General features: G+C 47.1%; 1 protein-coding gene across 2 annotated transcripts; it reads right to left on the bottom strand.

The window, feature by feature from the left end:
* Window positions 1–3,440: 3,440 nt before the first annotated feature.
* Miox (Myo-inositol oxygenase) lies at window positions 3,441–20,170 on the bottom strand. 2 transcript variants are annotated; one of them, XM_089571897.1, is made up of 7 exons: window positions 19,739–20,153; window positions 18,729–18,848; window positions 14,355–14,435; window positions 8,628–8,831; window positions 7,855–8,034; window positions 6,141–6,328; window positions 3,441–4,367 (listed from the first exon to the last, which is right to left on the bottom strand). In XM_089571897.1, the coding sequence occupies exons 2-7, from the start codon at window positions 18,816–18,818 to the stop codon at window positions 4,259–4,261; spliced, it is 852 nt and encodes a 283-aa protein (XP_089428023.1). In that variant the 5' UTR covers window positions 18,819–18,848; window positions 19,739–20,153; the 3' UTR covers window positions 3,441–4,258. The 2 variants fall into 2 exon arrangements, with proteins under 2 accessions (XP_089428023.1, XP_089428024.1); XM_089571898.1 differs by lacking the exon at window positions 14,355–14,435 and having other exon boundaries at window positions 19,739–20,170.
* Between the last annotated feature and the right edge of the window lie 318 nt (window positions 20,171–20,488).

Raw genomic sequence — 20,488 nt, forward strand, 5'->3', positions numbered from 1 at the left:
TCTCCGGATAATTTCGACTGTCTGGGGTTCTTTAACGTGCACTGACATCGCACAGTACACGGGCCTCTAGAATTTCGCCTCCATCGAAATTCGACCTCCACGGGCGGGATCGAATTCGCGTCTTTTGGGTCTGCAGCCATAAGCACTGAGCCATCGTGGCGGGCATAGTGTATTGGTAAGCATGTATTTGTCTTCTTTAATGCATTTAGTCCCCCCCTTTCGAACTGTCACCGACCGCAGTCCGCAGCATGGTCCAAGTATATATCGCGACCTCTGCTATCATAGTTTTCTTCTTGCCTGGATCGTCTGGCTTTCCGTGTGTAAAGTTTACTATCTGTGATTGCACAAGATGTTTGCCTTGTTTGACGCGTTATATAATGTGACTTTTGCTTATATATGTAGATTTAATGGAGACATACGTGTATTTAAATATCCTGTGTCGAGGTTCTGTGTATACATACAGTGACTTTGTTTCCAGTGACACTTTTTTGTCCCTTATCGAGTTGTATCTTCGCATTTATAATACTCCTTTTCATCTTCACACTTCTAATGGTATTTTGCAGAACTCCTCGTTTATACATGTGCTAGCTGTTCCGACTAAAATTTCGGTGCAATTATTCGCAATACATGACCGATGACAGCTGCTGCTGCGCAGTACACTGGAATAGAGGACAGCGTCGTTGAGATTTTTTCCTGGCCGTTGCGCATGTACAAAAATGAACGACAACGATTCATTACAATATTTGTCCTCTACTTGCTGATTTCATGGCCTTTACGTTTTTCATCTCAGCGGCATGCACTGCATTGCTGGTTTCGGACTGATATAGTTCTAGACTTCATGTGATATTTTCTTTACTTATTAAATACGCTAAAACATGGAAGCATTGGTATCAGTTATGTCTACCACGATTTTAAGGCATACGAATGCATTCCTTTCTTAAAAAAAAAACAGATATCTCAGTTTTCTAGGCAGGGTAGCGTTATCTAATACACAATGACATTGTCAATAGCAATGCAGTTATTATTTCTGCATTTGATCCCTCCACAAATTCTATGAGGAGGCCGCGCTGCAACATGAGCCCCCCTCCAACAAAATTTCTGGCTACGCCACTGGATCGGCGAACACACAAAATGCCGTACATAGCATGAAATTGACTTTGTTCTGCTCTTTATTGCCCGCAAATATAGTGTAAGATAGTGATGTAACTTTTTTTTATTTTTGGTCTAAGCTCGAGCTGGCTGGTGCTTTTCTAGCAAGCGCTGTTCCCGGTTGCGTATCACGCCTGCTTAAGGCCAAAAAATATTCAGGCCACCCTGTAATGCTTGAAAGTGTAAATTGCATTGCATGCAATTTGTTCAACGCATGCAATGTTTGAACAAATTGCGCTGTGGCGTAGCTACGATCGCTGACCATTAGTCCTTCTTGAACGCCATTGAAACGTTGCCTTATTAACAATAGTATATTTGTTGTGAAAAATATTTATTTGCAGTGTTGTTACATGTAGAACGTTGACTGCAAAAGGTTGTTTTTTTTCTTATGCTATCACATTCATGTACGCTGGTCGTTGACTGCGGTAAAGTAAAGTTTATCTGTACAGATTATGTATTCCAGTTTGCAAGATACCTTAAATAAGTAAATAAAACAAATAGCAATGTCATCTTTTTTCGGCTGTAGGTCAGCGAGTGCTGTTGTCATCCCAAGTGTTCTCTCGAGAGCGAAAGAACTGAACCCTTCGACTTATCTTGTGTTGCAGGCGAACTGTATGTAGTACGTCAGCGAGCAGGCATCGTTCGCCTGTGAGTGGGCAAGATTCCGAGCCCTCTCGGAAGAGATATCGACGAGACTGTGCGTGCGGTACGGGTATGTATCTGTTTGTGTTTCATCCAATACCGAGATTGAAAAGGCAGTTTGACGGCACAAAGAGTGTGTGGCGCGTAAGGCACTCTCTCCGCACCAGGCTGTGGCGCCCTTCACGAATGTGCATGCAGTAAGTGAAACACGGACGCTGACTGCTGACAAAGCAGCTGTTTGTTCACGCGTGGGAAAGCCTGGATTATCCCTGGCTGTTTTATTATCCGACTTAATCTGATAGTTGCATATGTCAGGTGGTGTTGCCAAACATATGTTTTGGAGGAGTAGTGCTGACTCCACGTTTTGTTAGAATAAGTTTGTGAATAGGCTCAGCCATGACGTTGCCCCCTTGGTTTCTTCAAGTAGATATTCGGCCCCGGCATTGATACGTCAGCAACGGTGCCTGTGAGGGCGAGTGAACGTGTGTGCCTGCAGACGAATATCACGATTTGTTTTTTTTCTATGTGAGTTTTTTGGTGCCTGCGTTCTGCACTTGCTATACGTGTGTACGGACGTTTCGATGCAAGAGTGCACCGAAGGTATTGAGACTATTGTTTCGTGGATACTTAGTTCACAGACTACTCAAACTATAAATGTTTCATGCGTTCGCTGTAAACGTTCAAGCATCTGAGCTGAGGGATGCTAAGTGGCTGCAGCTTTATATACACTGAGCATAAAAGAAAAAAAAAATGTTCGTATAATTTTTTTTCAGTTTTTTAGTGTTAGCCTGTTCACTTGCAAGGCTGTTCATTGGTTGAGGGTTGAATTCGGCTCTTAATTTGTTGCCATGAGGCTACTAAAAATTTATGTATTACCCGGTCTTACCTATAGGGTGGCTGGAATCGCCATTAAAATCTGCGTTGGACTGAGCACAGAATTTTCTTGGTAAATTGTAGCCGGAACCATATGTGGCCAGGGTGCTTTGAAAAAAAAATTTGTGGTTCGTCTTCTTTCTTTTTGCACGTTTACTGCCTGTTATTGGATGCTCGTTTTGAGTTGACAGTCTTTTGGAACGAAGCTATATTTTTATTTTGTGTTTATTGGAATTGTGTGAAAACGCAAGCTGACATTAAGAGATAAGGCAGCAAACGATATAAATCTCTCATTACCCTGTCTGCTTAGGGCACACAAAATTTGACATTAGCAACCGATTTTGAGTTATGCAAGTCATATCTCCGTATTATTCATGTTTCACTCAGTCCAGACTCCTAACACCTGTTGGCACTTCGAGCTTTCAATTTAGCTGCGATAGTAGGTTGCTATAAGTTTTCTACCAACTTGTCTGTGAGGATGTTTACAACTGTGTTCTCTTGGTTCGACGCCGCCGCCGCTTAACTATATTGTTCAAAGTATAAGTATGTGTGTTAAGAATCGGCCCTGTATTTAGTGGTTTATTAGCACTATCGTGAAAGTACCCCCAAGGAAAATCGTCTGTGCATGTGTGCAAAGTTCGTTTCTGAACGGTAACAGTGAAACTCAAGTGAGACTCCTGTGAAAGGCTTCAAGGAGAGTTCCAGAAGTGAGAAATGCGCTTATTCACTTCTCTGGACAGGCTGAAAAAAAATGTGACCACATAAACTCGACAGTCTTGTTGTTGTTGCTTGTATAGATTTTTATGTCATAAACTGCCAGGTAGCGCACAGGCATTTCTTGTCACCCAACACGCACACCTAGCTGACAAGTCTCTTCACACACTAGATCACAGCGCAGGAAAATAAAATCTCTCACCGTCACAATTGTCCTCCTATACAAACACGTGTCTCGCTATACTGTACAAAAACACACGCGTACAAACTTCTCGCGTCCACTGACTTCCATTCTTCATGACCTGGTCACGGGACCTGGTCTGAGTAGTTACACAACTTGACAAAACGCGGCGCCACCAGCGGTTTTCTAAAACGAAAACCGTACGCTACTGCACGACACCCTACGCCCCACGCGCAAGAAGACACAAGCTTCGGCATTTCATGCGCACACATTCAGCGGCGACGCCCCGCACCCCCCCCCCCCCCCTCCCACACACACACACAAAAACATACAAAAAGAGCGTTGGCTCCGAAGACATGTGCACATCGCCTGAACATAATGCAAATTATAGCTACACACCTGCAGCATCGTCACGCGCCTGAGATCAATACACAACTCACATATTGTAAAAACATGGTTAAAAAGCGTCCCGTGCCACGTAATGCTGCCTAACGGATGCGTGTCGTAGTAAGAGCCCGAACTATATGACACTCCAATGATGGCCATCACCGAGTTGATGAAAGCTCGCGACGTGCTGTAACTCTGCACTCGAGCCTGGTAATAAGGCGTACAACGCTGATCGATAAAAGAGCGACGGTAAAGGTGTCGAACTAAAAGCAGCAAAGCTGCGCCTCCTGGATTCCCCACCAGGCCCTGGTTTCACCAGCAGACAACGCCTGGAACGTACTTGTCAATGAGAGACTGGTAGTAAGGGGTCAGCGCCTCAAGGTCAGGAACATCCTCGCATTTTGAGTAGAGGTCAAATTTACTGAAAGGCAAAACACGCCAGCTGATGATGGCACTCTTCCCAATCCACCCTCTCTCCCACATCCTCTCACGCCATGCCACACTCTTTCCCAAACACGCACACAAGCACACACGCTGGAAAGAGCTACTAATATTGCGAATTCTTTGTTTCCTTGATGGAGTGGAGCACGTACAAATAAATGGCAAAGAGCCAGCCTGTAACAGTTCTTACTATCGTTCACAGCCTGTTAAAACAATATAGTGCAAACACGCCTGAAGGCACCTTGCATTGTCCACCAAAAGAAGTTCTGCAGATAACGTCTCTTTGAATGGGTGGAGGCATCAGATAAAGTAATATGCTCGTCTGACCGGGCGAAATCTTATCTGGGGAGTGTCTGAAGAGACAGCAGTTCACAGATAAACCTAAACTGTAAACAGGCCAACAGCGTTTGAACAAGCATAAAAATAAGCATTTCGGAAGGCCACAAATTAAAAACTTAGCAAGGTGTGGAAACGACGGCCTGGACAGTGTTATAACTTTTCCGTCACCAATTAAGACAAAAAATAGGTCCATGGTCATGTTTCTCTTTGACAAGGGCCTAAGGCAAGTTTCCAGTATCAGCTGGGCCCGTGCGTATCTCTTATCAGTAGCAGGAGCTAAGCACTTGGTTACCAGAAGGATTTTTCAGGGAGTCGCTTTCAGAAATTTCGACTGTGTGGTGTGCTGTTGACTCCAAAAGCCTAGATTTTAACCAGGGGTGTGCGAATATTCGAAATGTTCGAATATAACTCGAGTGTTATATTTTTAGTATTCGTATTCGATTCGAAATTCATGTATTCGTGTTGTTTCGAATATTCGACACGACGCGAATATTCGTATCTAGCCGAATATTCTATTCCGAGCACTGGCGTTTATTCCGGTCCGCAAGTCCTATCGACAGAGACATAACAACATGGCGGCGCCCAGAGCAATGCGTAACGTTGGGCCATGCAGTAGCTGACTGCACTGGTGAGCTTCTTTGTGGCTATACCTGCGAAGCTGGTGTAGTCAGAGCTGTGCACGAAGTACCTCGCAATACGAGCCAGTTCAGTGCCAACTGAGAGGGCATTTCCTGCGGCTGGAGAAGTCGTTTCAGCTAGAAGGCAACTACTTCCGCCTGACCATGTGGAGCAGCTGGTTTTCCATCACCACAAACTTTTATGTTCATCCCAGCAACGCGTGTTTGTGCTTATCGCAAGCTAGCCTTGATCAATGCTGTGTACTAGCCATCTTCTCTGATATTTCCACTCTTCTAAGAACAATGTTCGAGACTTTGATACTTTTTGTGCAGCCACACACACCTTTTGTGCTCATTTCATGACTGATAGTTAAACTGTGATGTTCTTGGGTGCTCAAATAAATATTTTGCAGTGGTTAAATGCGTCTGTCCTTGATTATTCGATATTCGATTCGATATTTGGAACCAAGTATTCGTATTCGATTCGTATTCGAAAAATTTGATATTCGCACACCCCTAATTTTAACACAAGTACTAGTGTGATAAAGCTCCCTTGTCTGGTTACTTGCATTAACTCAAGTTTAAACTTATCAGTGTTCATGCAGGAAGTACCGTTAAGTGTCTCGCCAGTCGTATCTTCCCACTGCACTGTCCCTTATCCGCCAGAATAGACCGTTTAGCCGCTAACCCATCGTTGCGACGCACACTCCAAGCACTCGCACAGAGACCGAGTAGAAAAAGAGAGGGTGTGGATGTTACACGAGTAAGCCTCGTACGAGGAGGCAAGGGCCACCTACTTGAACTCCTTGACCCAGGGCAGCATGCGTATGTCTTTCTCGTTGCAAAGCTCCATGTAGTTGCCACCCGTGTGCCACGGGTAGAAAGAGTGGAACCTAATCATGTACATGGCCTCGTCCGGAAGCGTCGCACCGTGGTTCTTGAGGACCTGGTACATGTATTCGTCATGGCCCCAGGACATGAGGACCTGCGTGCGAAGACGTGCGTGGAAGACAGTATAGTGTTAATACAACTTACGCCGCAAACTGAATACGATCCAATGGGCAGCTCTATGTGCAGGTTAAATCCCACATTTTGCTCAGACAGTAACTTTGACCTTCCAAATTCCTGATTACCAGGCCTCTGGCAACTTCACAGGTAAGAATTAGACCGTTCTGCGATGTCTTCTTGCGCACATTTGGGAACTGTTATCTGATATTGCTGGGGGCAAGGCAGTGCTTTTGCGGAACTCTCATTCTTCCGATAAATCCTCTAATTCAGAGCAGTATGGTGTCAGAGGACGGTTTGGGTGACGTGCCCGCGATCTTGCTACGCAGCCTCAGGTGAAAGACGTCTAGCCGAGCTAATCACTTCGCCTACTCGGCGGTCTGCGCAACTCCAAAGGCTCAATATAACCTGGCAGCTCTGCAGCCTCATCCTGTCAATTTCTGAAAACAAAAATTTTAAAGCGAGTTCTCAAGTGCTGTACAAAGTAGACGGATTGCGGTCAGCAGCAGCGGTGCACAGTCTCTGAGAAACGGCAACACGGTGACCGAGATCAAACGGAGGGCTGAGCAAACGTCGTTAAGTACATGGCCGTCAAGCAGATTTCCTTGTGCAGCGGGTGACCCGACCGAATATACGAGTACTTCGGGGGCTGTCTACGATTTCGGGGGGAGCATACGAAAGAGGGCTTTGGCGGACCCTTCCTACGTTGTTTATTCGCAGACAACTGAGCGAAACCTGGGGCACGTCTTTATACTTCTTTGATGCCGACTATACTCCTCGCGCAGACCGAAACGGCTAATATTTTTCCTTCCTTAATGCAGGTGCAGGCAGCAGTGCTCTGTGTGCGCAACAGCCTCTCTCCCAACCCCTTGCTTTCTTATTTCATGTCCCACCAGGAATACCAAAAGCGCCGTGAAAACCGGTTCCAGGCGCAGACCATTCGATTTATTCTTTTAGTTGTTCGACGTCACTTCTTTACTAGTTCTGTTTCGGTGTGGTAAAAGAAATGTTTGCTTGGTGTCTTAAATGGTAATAACAATAAGTTGATACACTAATCAGAGACGTGAAACAGTACGTTAATGCAGTTTACCTCATAATTCAAGACAAAGTGTTTCTTTGTTACGGGTTCTGGGAAAGATTCCATCAGTAGTGCGCACATCATGCGTCACTGTCCTTGACTTTAAGACGTTTAAGTAGAGGTCAAATTGTATTATATCTCACAGTCTGACCTTAAAGGATGGGTAAAACGGTAATGATTTCACTGCGACATTAATCTTGCAATGACACACACCCTGCTTATATTTTTTAAGCGGTACGTGATCCATAGGGTGCGATATAGAGGTACAGAACGGTGATTTACCACAGCAGTGAGATGACCACTGTTCTTTTTGTTCTGCTGAACTCTAAAATTCTGGGGTCCAATCTCCTAGCGTGTGCAACTTCGAAAATGTGCAGATCTCAAGCTGACGTAAAAGCGTGTAGGCATGCCGGGATAGCTAGTCGTGCCTGTTCGAGTCCACAGTTGGCTGTGTAGATGCCGAGGCGGCTGTTGTATCTGCTGTCCACGAGGTCCGGGTTGTCCTTGAAGCTGGTGTCGCGGTACACGATGGAATCCTGGTAGGCGCAGCCCACGGGGAATGTGTCGCCCACTACTGCCCACTGTGGTTCGTTGTAGAACGCCATAACCTGCGTAAATGAGAACGAGGCACTGGCTTTCTTATAACCACTAAGAATTGCCTAGGAGTCAAGATAGCAAAGTGTTTTTGTCTAGCTAAGAGAAGTCGCATATAATGTATTAAAAGTACAAGCTGAAGAACCGACCTGTAGAGCTCTACACAGTCCTCAAAATACTTGCCCGCAAAGTCAGACAGCTTGACAAGCAGCGCCGATAGCCTCCTGGCATGATTCGGTATTAGCACTGGCGGCGAAATGAGCACGCACTGAGCATTCGTTCTTACCCTTAGAGATTAAAAAGTTTTTGGCAGGTTTCGCCACAAGAATGTGCTGCTGCCTTTGACAGTGTTCGGTTAGAGTTCTCTGTCAGCAACATCGTGGCAGCAACCACGGAAACGACAAAGAAGTCATATCGGAGGACATACTGGACAAATTAGTTGTTCGAACAGTCTTAATATGCAAAGTCCAAATCAAAGACATGTTAACTACCGAGGCTTGTAGCCTCTCTGACTCAATAATTACGGTAAATTCCTCAAGAAGCTTCAGAGTAACACATACGAGTTAAACACAGTGATGAGCCTGCAGCCACTGAACACCTGCCGCACCTTTCCCAAGTCGTGTATTAGGCCTGTGAGGTGGAACCAGTCCTGGTCCGGGTGGGCAGCGCGGATCTTCTCGGCGGTCTGGAAGGCATGCACGATGTTCGGGATGTCCACGTCAGGGTCGCTCTCGTCCACCAGGTCGTTGAGTTTCTCCAGGGCCTCCATGATGGGCATGCGCGCCTTGTCAAACTTGCCCCACTCGGCCATCTGCGCCCCAGCCGAAGCCAAGCAGAGAAATAATTGTACTGTGAACTAGGGATGTCTTCGCCTTCGCCATCTAAACCTTTCGAGTCAAGTAAGTAAAGACGAAAGATTATATTAAAGAACTCCTTTCTAAGTGGTTGCATTACCAACACTCGTTGCGCCCGCAAGTATGTTAGGGAAGCTATATAGAGGACGAAGCTGATATTTATTCTTAGATATTACACAGATTATTATTCGCAAATATAAACAGCGATATAAACAGCGCTTATGGGCTTCATTTCGAATATAGATCGGTCACACCTGACGTCACGTGTGCCATGATAGACTCCAAGGCATAGTTTCCGCAGTGCAGGTCGGAGTATGTTGCAATAAGCAATTGACAGAAAAATGGTTAGGCTTCCGCCGTGCTTCTTGTCGAAACATGGCGGCCGCTATGACGTCGATGCAACCCATGCATTTAGGGTATCTTAGAGCAAGGAGCAATGCTCTCAGACATGTCTGAATAAAGTCGGGCTGCTAGAGAGCGTTTCACCCACCGTCGGTCTTATAAAGTCCAAAAGAGTTTAGCAGTCTTTGCTACACCTATTGCTCCATTTAAGATACGACCATATCAAGCGTAATTCTAAAAAGTGTCGATCCCCCTCCGTCACCCCCCCCCCCCCCCTTCCCCCTCCTTTCGCCATTCAGCATGCATACGTTTGGAAAGGAGACGCTGCTGAGTAAGAGCAGTTTGTTCAAAATATCTGCTGCACGCTTTAAAAAGTGCGCAGTCGCTGGTTGATGAAGGCACACTTATTGGGAACATTGCCCACTCGGGCTAAGGCTCGGTAGGCGTCTCGTCTATCTGCGCATTTGTCTCGAAGTACACTCATTTTTCTCTCAGACGCTTTTTCCGCGCTACTGGCAACATCCGTATCACCTCGCCACGGCGAGCGCTACGGTTGCCAGTTCTGCGACTCGCGCTTCGAGCCTCGCCTGCACGACGAAGTAAGCAATTCTCCCTGTATAGGCAGTATCAGTTTGCTCAACACGCAGACGCAGAAACCACCGTCCGCTAAAACGCCTGTCAAAGCTCTCACATCAAGGTGACGACGAAGACGACGCTTCTATCTCCCACAGCTAACAGGCTGGCGCGTAATCGCTCGCAGAGTAGCGCACATGTACTACTTTTCGCGCACGCTTCAGTGTCAACAGAATATCTCGCGAACGCAAACACAGGTTATCGAGGCTCATGTCAGGCGGGGTAAAAGACGGCGCGTATGCACAGGACGATTTGGTGCCACTAGAGGCACCGATAAGAGGTCGGCGCGAGGCGCTCAGGTGCTCGAACGCGAGATGGACTCCCGAAGCACAGACGCCCAGGCGCCGGAAGCCGCGCACAATGGGAACCCCTGCGGGGCGAAGATCTCTGATAACGGAGCACCTCTCCGCCGCAGTCGGTCCAGGGGCAGCAAACCTCCGCGCGGGGGGCATCTTCACTCGAGGTCGAGCCGCGCGTCCTCATGCCACAGTGGGCTGCGCAGATTGTGCCGCGTGCTTCCGACGAGATGACCCATGTACGAGAGGCTGCGATAACCACTGGGAAGGGGTGATGGACGCGTGCAGCGTGTGTTGCCGCCTTCTGAGCTATGGCGCCGCTTTTGTATGTACAGATGATGCAACGCCTATTCTTCTATTGTGGGCCATGTATACGATAACGGTTCTGACAGTCGACTCTGTTCTTAGGGATGAAGATTACTTTCAGAACGCGGTTAGTTGCAAATGCTAAAGAAACAGTGCTGGGCCTCATAATGAAGGTCTTTACGTGGTGCTTTCTTCCCATCCAGTGCTGGGAATGAAGAGCAATCGATCGTTGTGAACAAGCAAGTCAATCATTAGTTGCCTCATCTCAAACACAAGCTTGCTCTTCTCATGATTAGATCCCTGAAACCTATAGCTCACTGCGACAGTGACGGGTTGCGTGGTAGCCTATCTTTAGCGGTGGAGCAAGCATTGTCTCATCTTTTCAGTGAAGGCTATTCAAGGTAAAGGGACAGAAATGTCGCTGGGGCTCATATTCTACATATTACCTTTAGCGTATTTGAAATAGTCCGCAATCCGCAATGTACTGAGTTATACACCACTCGCTTATCGTGCGCTCATATGCTGCATATTACCTTTAGCGTATTTGAAATAGCCCGCAATCCCCAACGTACTGAGTTATACACCCCTCGCTTATTGTGCGCACTGGTTTGTGAAGCGCCCGTCCGCGTCCTTTATAAAGACCGCGTCTGCATCTCTGCGGTGGGCAATAGTGACGCGATGCTACAGCTGGCGCCCTGTGGTCACTGCATAGTTCACTCAGAAATTCATCTTAAAATCATAAGGGTGCAGGCTGTCCAGCGTTGCTTTTACGACTGCTAATCGCTGTTGCCAACGCCTGCCATCTTCGTCTTAGTGCAGGAGCATCAGCATGCTCTTGAAACTTTGTATGGTGTGATGACTAGTTTCTTTAAGCGCGCCGTATGTCACACCATGAGTTGCCGATTAATTTTGACCTTATTACTATAAATACGGCTCCAAATTTCATACGCAGTTTTAAGGCATCGGTGTTACTATCTGTTAGCACCTTACCAATCATTTATTGTCACGCAGAGTAATGCTGGGAACACGCCCTCTCGGCTCCTACGATACCCAGCCTAGCCACTTTGTCGGGCTGCATGTCGAAGATATCAAATTTAGAGATGTGCCCTTATCTTCACATCGACTGAATATAACAGGAGACTCCGCACGTTTTAAGAAGTGCATCTTGGTGCATGCTAGGCTCGGCATTGTGGCTCATTGACGACAACTACAGCTAACAAGTACTGCTCAATAGTCTAGGAAGGGTACAACGGTTTACATTTGGAAGCGTTATTGGAAGCGGTAATCGAATAAATTTACTTAGGACAGGTAGTGACCACGGATCTGGAGCACGAATGTGAAATAACTAAAACAAGAATGGAGTGAAGTGAATTTGGCAGATGCTCAGGTCATGAATGACAACTTACCAGTATACCAGGACAGCATATAATAGTTGTCCTACTAGTGCTATGGTACGCGGAGGCTAACGAAAAGAGTTGAACTTAAAATGTTTGGCGTAACGTTAAGAGGCAAGAAGAGAACACACAGGGTCGAAGAATAAACGTGACTCAGAGATATCCTGGTTGATACCAAGAAAAAGAAGTGGGCATGGGCAGGACATCTAATGCAAAAAAACAGTTCTTCCTTCAGGGTAACAGGGTGGATTCCAAGAGAAGGCAAAAGTAAAAGGGTGGAGATAGTACTGTGGGCGGATGAGATTAGGAAGTTTGCAATAGTGAGGTAGCCCTAGCTAGCTGGCGCATGAGTTGATAAATTTAAATCAATTGGGGAGGCCTTTGTCCTGCAGAGGACGTAATTAGGATGATTATGATGACCGCCAGAAATTTATGTGCATGGGATGTGGCGCTGAACTTGAAAGCCGTATTATCGGATTCCGGTCTGGCAGTAAGGAATATGCGATGCCGGATTCCTGGTCAGCTGTAAGTATCCAGCAACCACGGCTTCACTTTTAAGCCTCGTTTGCGTGAGCCCGACGCTAGCCGGTCGACTGTGGTTGCGCTGGATGACGGGCTGACTCATTCCAATCTAGCCGCGTTTATATGAACCCGTTTCTGTCGGACCGAGATCGCCACTACAGCTAACGTTGAGCAAGCAAACCACGTGCCGACGCTAGAGGAGAAGGAGGAGGAACGCCCAGACGAATTGTTTTTGGGTCCCTGCGCAGCAGATGCTAGCCTGACGTGGCAGCGTAGACATGCTCCTTCCAAACGGGTCGGGCCGAGTCAACCTAACTCTTGCAGTCAGGCTAACCCAGCCAGATCGACAGTCGCTTAGCCCGACCCCAAACGTATACGTGAGCCAGACAGCTGGTTTTTAGCCCGACAAGCCTACTCGACCCGACACTAGCGGCGTCTACATGAACCCGACAGCAGCGGGTCGAGTCAGGGGATGGAGTTGAGCAAGGTCAGCCCAACTCGACGACTGCATGTTTACATGAACTCGATTTTAGCGGGTCGAGACCGCTTCAACTCCGGCGACACCAAGCGCCAAGCAGCGCAAGCGGGAGAGGGCAGTGCCAGCCTCCAAGATGGTGGCACTGCACCCCTGTCTCGGAGGAGCGACGGCGCAGGCGAAAAGCAGGTTCGCTTTTACCCTCTCCCTTCCCGCTAACCCGACTCTTCGACTCCATGCTTTTAGAAAGACGGGCCAAGCGAGTTAACCTACCCCCTGCAGGCGAGTTAACTCGACTAGCTCTACCGCTTATTTTACTCGGCCCCACAGCGTTTCCATGAACCTGACAACTGGTTTTTTACCCGACAAGCAAACTCGACTCGACTCTATCGAGTTCATGTAAACAGGCCTTCTGTCGGGCTCATGTAAACGCCCAGTGAGACGAGAGAGGCTGGGCTTAAAGAGTTGGACATGAGATATAAGATGTTATATTTCATGAAGCGTGCAAACGTTTTCTCCCCGCTTAACCTGGCGATCCAGCGCCTCTGCGTCACTGCACAGAACTGCTTGGGCGGAGAGCAGTGCCTCTTTGGGGTCGCTATCTCTTTCCTCCGCTTCCCCTCCAGTGGCTATTTTTATGCCCAGAAAGCTATTTATAGGCGCACTTTGCCCCCTTCCCTCGTCTGTGTCATGAAGAGGGAGATAATGCGTGTGGAAGAGAAAGCGACCGACTGGTGATAACGCCCTCTGCTAAGAGATGGGCCGGAAGACGGTGACGGTACGCGTAGAACTGTCACTGCTATACGTGCAAGTCTTTGCTACCGCGAGTTATGAGTAGGCGGTTTTGAAAGGAGGAGCTTGCTCCCTAATCCCTAGACTGCCAAACTTACCTTGAGGACTCAGTGGCTAACCAACTAAAGGGCGCAGTCGTAATATGACAATAAATTCTCCGTTACTGTGGATTAGTGAGACAGACAAACCTCAAGATCATTACATAGTGCGGACACTCCGGGAAAAGAGTATTAGGCGGAGTTGAGGGATAGACATCAAAAGTCCGGATTCAATTGGCAATTCTCGCTTAATAGGAAAGAACGTTTCCTAACTTACCCGCCCTTTGAACTTATCCTTCTAAGTTGTCATTTTACAGATGCGCTGAAGGCGTCGAGGTCTGACATCAATTTTGTCACTTTCGCCTTCAAGGGAAACCACAAGACGTGGCATTCAAAATTTCGTCCTTAAGAGTTAGGATATAGAAAACTCTTTCATCATGCCAAATCACTCTTGATATTAATGCCAATTGGTTTGTTCGTCGTGCAATGCCTGCCGTATGTCGTATACTCAAGCTTTATTAGGAAAAGGATCGCCACTTTCTTTCATCGTTATGTTAGGCGTTAACATTCTTGACAAGACATTGCTGATTCCTTCGGTAGGCTGCAGCGACCTAAATCTATACCCTTCAAAAGCAAATTGCATAATAATATGTTTTTGGGGTCTTTAGCGGCAGATACCCACCCGATTTCGGACAAACTCCACGGTCTGGTAGGTGTGCATATCCTTGTAAGTCTTGGCGACTCTCGCCTGTAGGGGATCATCCTGCGTTTCCACACAAAGAAAAGATGCATGGTATAAGACAGACGAAAATGCAAACGACCAAGTGTTTTTTGTCGCATCAGTATGGATGGGTGAATAAGCGTAGAAGTGGCACTGGAAAGTAATTGCTACGTTTTGCCGATAAACTGGCAGTTTCTAAATTACCGCCGCTCACCACCCGCTCTTTGCACTGTTGCGAACCAGTCTTCAAGGCTAACATCTCCAAGGCACCCCTAGTAATCGCTTAACACATAGTGGAGATGACGTTTGCACCATTAGCGTCATTGTATACTGAAAACAAAAACAAAACCTTACTTAGTGCTATCCACTATACCTATCTGTATCGCAGATGCCTATTCGCATCATAACATCTTATTCTCCGTCACGCCCTGGTAACTTTTACTTTACAACCGAGGAAGTTTCCTTGCCATGTCAGCCTGGACGGCAGCTTTGCACGCAACGCATAAGTTTCGTTAAACTAGATGAGGCGGTGACATAAATCGGTGCTGTAAATCTGCGCAACATTCACAAGGGCTGTGTTTTCCAGCTATATGCAGGGCGCCAATAAACGTCAATAGCGGAAGCTGCGCTTACGAGCAAAATGTTTCGCACGCTAGCGATAATGTAGCTGACGAAGTTCATCAAACATTGACTCCCAGTCTTGCCCGTGACTGAACATCGAAGAATCCTCGCTATTACCCCGAAATCAATGTGTAAATTTAACCTAATTGAGTCCTGCCTCCGCGATAGCTTTCGCGTTCTTTTGGCTCCATTACTATTTGCAGCGCGAATGTCTTCTGGACCGAACGCAGAGATGGCACTCAGAAAGAATAGGTGAGGCGAACTGTAAGCACATATTCGCTTTTGTAGGGTCCGCGATTCTAAACCTAAGTACTTCTTGTGGGCTTCTAAACGCAAGAGCATCTCAAGTCCATCGCCACGTTTTTCTATCAGCAGATCAAGACCACCGCGACAAGCAGAAGCAAAAGAAAGCAAAACCGGTAAATGGACAAAGAGTAGCCGCCCTGTCTCGACGACTTCTCGGAGCGTCGTATTTTTAGGTGTTGTTCTAGGACCGGCTTACGATAAATTTTCCGCACGTGTAACTTTCGATAAGTGCCATATCCACGAGGCCAAACATCTGTGGCTCTGATGCGCAGCTTTTTCACTCCAGGAAATCCCATGCATCATGGTTCGTCTCCAGTTGAACTTTAATAGGCTTGAGTGACTGGGCAGTATTCAGCAGTGTGCATGCGCACTTCCTAACAATGTCTGGTTAAGAAAACTTGGAAATACTGCTCTAATGCACCTTAGCTCGAGCAAAGCTTGATCTCAGAGGTGAAAGCAGGTTATCTGCATTTTGATATCGACTCCTAATAGTGTGAATCTATACTCTAAATTTTTTATAGATTTTGGTGGAGTTTGCATCATTCCGTTGTAGACAGCAATATTTTAGGGCACTCAAAAAAAAACTCGAGCACAAGGTTTCCATACATGCGCTGGCCCCATGGCTCCCAAAATTTGGGATTCATGTCGCCTCACTGAAAATGTCTTTACAGACGACTGTTAGTGTGCCATTTACTTTGCTAAAGAAAAGCAAAACAATTTGCATATGGGAAGAGAAATGTGGCCAGGATCGGCTGCATCTCTGCTAAATTTTGCTTACTGCATGGTCACTGCAACGCAGAAACTGAGAAAGTGTGCTAAAACTTCAGGGTATTAAGTATAAAGAACCTGAGTAGAGGCAAAGCTGTGCCCCCCCCCGCCTGATTTCCGATTAGGTCCCTGCTTGATTGACAGGTTCATGCCATTCTTTAATTTCTATGTTTCCCAATGGCAGAAACAGCAGGAGTTGTTTGGGTTCTCTCTTTGTACTTATAAGCGAGAAAGAATCAAAACAAAAAGCTGTCAGATCAAACTTTTACTCAGTTACTGAGTGAGCGAGCAGACATTCACATCTTCAAGAAGCTCTCACACACGTGCCGTCTACAGAGGGTCTTGTCAAGACGGAAACAAGGACACCCCCGATATCCCTGCCGTCCGGTGGTAACCGGCTTGGTAGCGATATGCTGCCCCCCCCCCCCCCCCCCCCCCCCGCCGGCCCCACCAAATGCACTATGATACTATACAAGCCCAGCGAGAGGGCCTGGATACACGACCAGTCAGTCCTGAGGAGATGCCGCCGGGGAGCCATATCTCCCAAGGCAGCCAGACGATCGCTTTCGCCCGGAGTGCCGCGCTGCTGAGTTCAACAACTCGGTGACCTACGTCGGCGCGTGCCGTTAGAAATGTGAGATTTCATGTAACACGCCATATCTGCGTTCTCTTTGCTTCCTCAACGCCATTAACGACGAATCAGTCGTACTCGTCGTTGTGTACGTCTAGCTCCCTGTTACGTCACAAACAGCCTGTTACGTCACAAAGCCGCTGTTACGTCGCAAAGCCGCTGTTACGTCGCAAAGCCGCTGTTACGTCGCAAAGCCGCTGTTACGTCACAAAGCCCGCATAGTCTTCTAATCAGGCTCGTTGGTGGTTGAGCCATTTAGAGTAATTAGTCTATAGCAGCTGACATAGCGATATATACTGAAGAATTGAGAAGTCGTAGGTTTTTAATCGCCCTAGCGTACATCAGTGTCTACAGGCTTATTCCATGCTTGCCTTCCACCCAATTTAATTAGGACTGAAAATTCTGAAGCTGCCGCTGAAAGGAACATTTCCTTCTTGATTGGTTCAACGAGACGCTGGAATTCGGGGTTCACAGAATGCGCCTCAAGGTGTTGTGATGCCACTGTGTAGAGAAGGGGCAGGCAGTTATTATAGGCTGACTGCAATAAGGCAACAGACTGTCTCATGGCCGCAACTGACAGCTCGTTAAAGGAAAAAAAACTATGCTCCCTTCTTTTCAAGGCTCACCACTTAATGCAGGCAGCCTGTCCATGCAGGGATGATTGTGCTTCAGCGCGTACGGTTTTCGAAGCCCCTCGATAGATTAGCATCAGTAACTACCGTTGTCTTAAAGCTTCTTTCCGTATAATGAGCACAATAGCAAAATATTTGCTGCTGTCCTTGCATAATTATAGGGTCTCCTGTCTACTCTCTGACCTTAGCTCGCCTGAATCCGGTATGCTGCATGCGGGCTAAAGTTGGCGGCCTCACCTGGTTCTAAACATGCTCTGTGGCAATCATTGAGCTCCAAATTAGTTTTGCCTGTATAACTGCGAGACATTTCGTGCGAAATATTATAGCAGTATGTACAGCATAGCCCACCCCATCACTTTGGAACCAACTCGCAAAACTTTTTTATTGACCCCTACGTAGTCTCACGACGTCACGGTGTTGAACTCCATAGATGCGAAATGAGAATTCTGATGAGCAGCCACACGAAGAGCAAATGCGGCTCGCAAGCTCGTCCAGGCAAAGAATACACAGTGCGGAAGTCATTTCTTGATTCAGTTCCAAGAGTTCATTTAAAAACCATCGTGCAAGCGGCAGTTACAATAACTCATTGTGCACCGCCTTTGGCGAATATGTTCCTCTTATCTCAAAGACAGGGATCTGAGTGCAGATTTTTTTTCTCTTTTAGGGTCAGTGCCTCCGCGAAGAATAGAGCCATTTTATGTTCCTTTTAAGTGGGTAGCTTGGAGCGCACTGGCAAGGTTCCCAGCATTTTAGTCAATGCAAAAAAATATCCTCCCCGCCCACTCCAACCGTTGTTCTCAGTAATTAACCCAGTAGGCCGCCGACCTACTGAAGGTTTAATTTGTTTCCGAAATAAATAAACTTGCTCAGCACCATCACCATGTTATTTAAACATGGTCTTTTTTTTTACGTGATTAAGTTAACCATAAATGCTCGCATGACAGCGTGTTTATCTTTCTGACGCCTAAGTTATGTGGATCCATTTAGTGGTGCGCATGTGAGCTGTTTCGTGACGCAAATTGCGCGCTTCGAGCAATCTTGAAGGTTTGTGCGAAACAGTTTATAAACTAGGCATCCCCTACCTCCAATTGGTTTCCAATTGGTGTTTAAAGGCTTCCAAGTAACCAATTGCTGTCAGCGAATCTTTACGTCACACTGACACTTATTATTATCTTATCCATACAGACTGCCGTATTACCCGGCTAAATTACGCGCGTACTTGTACGCAACGTTCTATGTTTGGACAGAGCAAACAGCGCAATCGGGACCTGCTCTCCCACATGTGATTGCCGGTGCTGACACCCCAGGGTAAAAAGAAGCAAACACCAAGCTTGGCGCGAGAAATAAAAAGGACACTGGAATGGTTTTACAGCGCACCTCGTTAGTGGTGTATAACCTGAAATCTTCCATTTTCTTGTTTTCCGGGCGGTAGAGCTCGGATGGGTCCAGGATTGGGATGAGCCTCATTTTCGGCAAAGGTGAGGTAAGCGTTGCAACCTGCGCATGCAAAGAGGGCAGTAAAATGAAGGAAAAGGAGGTCTCTTCGGCGATATAAAAGTTGCAGAATCTTCTTCATGATTCCATTACAGAATGATTGTCACTACAGCAGGATTTCGCGATCCCTACGCTTTTTTACGCATAAAACCATGTCAGCGTTGTAGTGATTGTTTATACTCTCAAGCACATGTGTTGATAACTAAGCCACACTGCAGTTTAAGTGCCCTGTACTCCAACGCAGGTTATGGCTGTCATAGGAACCTGTGGAACGTGTCTACCATTCCTAACTGCAGTCCATAGCTTCAACAATGCTAGTACTAGTTTGATCGAGACCTGGAACTTCTTGTACCTGCTGTCGTGGAGCAATTCATGCGATATGAGGCGCCGAATGAGTCACCAGTTTTCTTTTTGTACGGTTCATTAAAAAACAACGATAACTTGTTTCGAAATTCAAGCCAATGTTTGCTATCAGCCGCACACGAAGTGCACAAGCAGATCTGAAATGACAACTGAAAACTACGCTTCTCGTTATAAGCTCTAATATTCGTGGGGGTGCGACCATAAAATTCCAAGGCAAAATGCTGGCGTAACTTTCACCCAGGTGAGTCGACAGCTGCTTTGTAAAAAGAACAAAAAAAAAACAAGGCCGCTCACTGTTCTTACTTTCGATTCAAGGCGACACTTTCACTGCAAGTCTACGGGGCCAAAGCATCATGCGAATTTTGCGGTTCTAGTTTCTGGAACACGTATGCACTTGAGCAACGGCGACTTGTTCAACTCTTTTTGCTGCTGGAAATAAGGGCCAATACCTTGAATAAAGTCACCGGTCGCCGACAGGTTGCAAGATTTATGCCACAGTTGGAAAACACCGTGGAAGGGCTTTCACTTACGAGTTCAGAGACCGGCTCGGTGCTACCTAGACGTCGTTTGCCTTGGCACCGCTTCTTTCCTACTGGACAGATGATCTCGCGACCTGGTCAGGGACTGGACTAGCCAGGCAAGCGGTTCCCCGCGGGTTCTTCAGCAGCTCCGGTGGTGTCTGGGAGCCGATGACGACATTGTTGTTAATGGGCGAGAAGGATGGGCTCGTCACATGACAGGCCCCGTCGTGACGACTGCAGCCCAGAGCCCGGAAAAAGATAAGGTAACGGAACGAACGAACAAACAAACAAACTGCGAAGAGAGAAGCTGCGCCGAGCGCGGATTCTGCACGGAACTGATTGTTTGCTTATTTCTTTCGTTAACAGCAGCGCACACAGGACCCGCAGTCCGCAGACTGTTTGAGGGCTTCGCTAGAGGGGGAGAGAGGCTAGCCGGGAGACAGAGAGCAAGAAGGTCGGAGGTTGCACCGCGCTGGATGGCGCTTCGCGTAGCGGCTTTTCGAGAACGCGATTGATAAAGGAATAACGAGATGATAGCGAGAAGAGGGGTTCGGGGAGCAAGACGTCGGCTGACCAGACCCTTCGCTCTTCTTCGGCGGTGCGGGATTTCGGTCGCCTTCTCGCTATCCACGTGCCGGCGGCCACTGCAATCATCGTAGAAGAGAAACGCGTTTTTTTTTTCTTCGTCTAGGTTCTTTAGATATCAACCTTCCAGTCTTATCTAGCAGATCGGTGCCTTCTCCTTGGCAGGCGGACTTA

This window comes from Amblyomma mixtum, chromosome 2 (genome assembly GCF_055824585.1).
Source record: "Amblyomma mixtum isolate Tamu chromosome 2, ASM5582458v1, whole genome shotgun sequence".
Lineage (NCBI taxonomy): Eukaryota > Metazoa > Arthropoda > Arachnida > Ixodida > Ixodidae > Amblyomma > Amblyomma mixtum.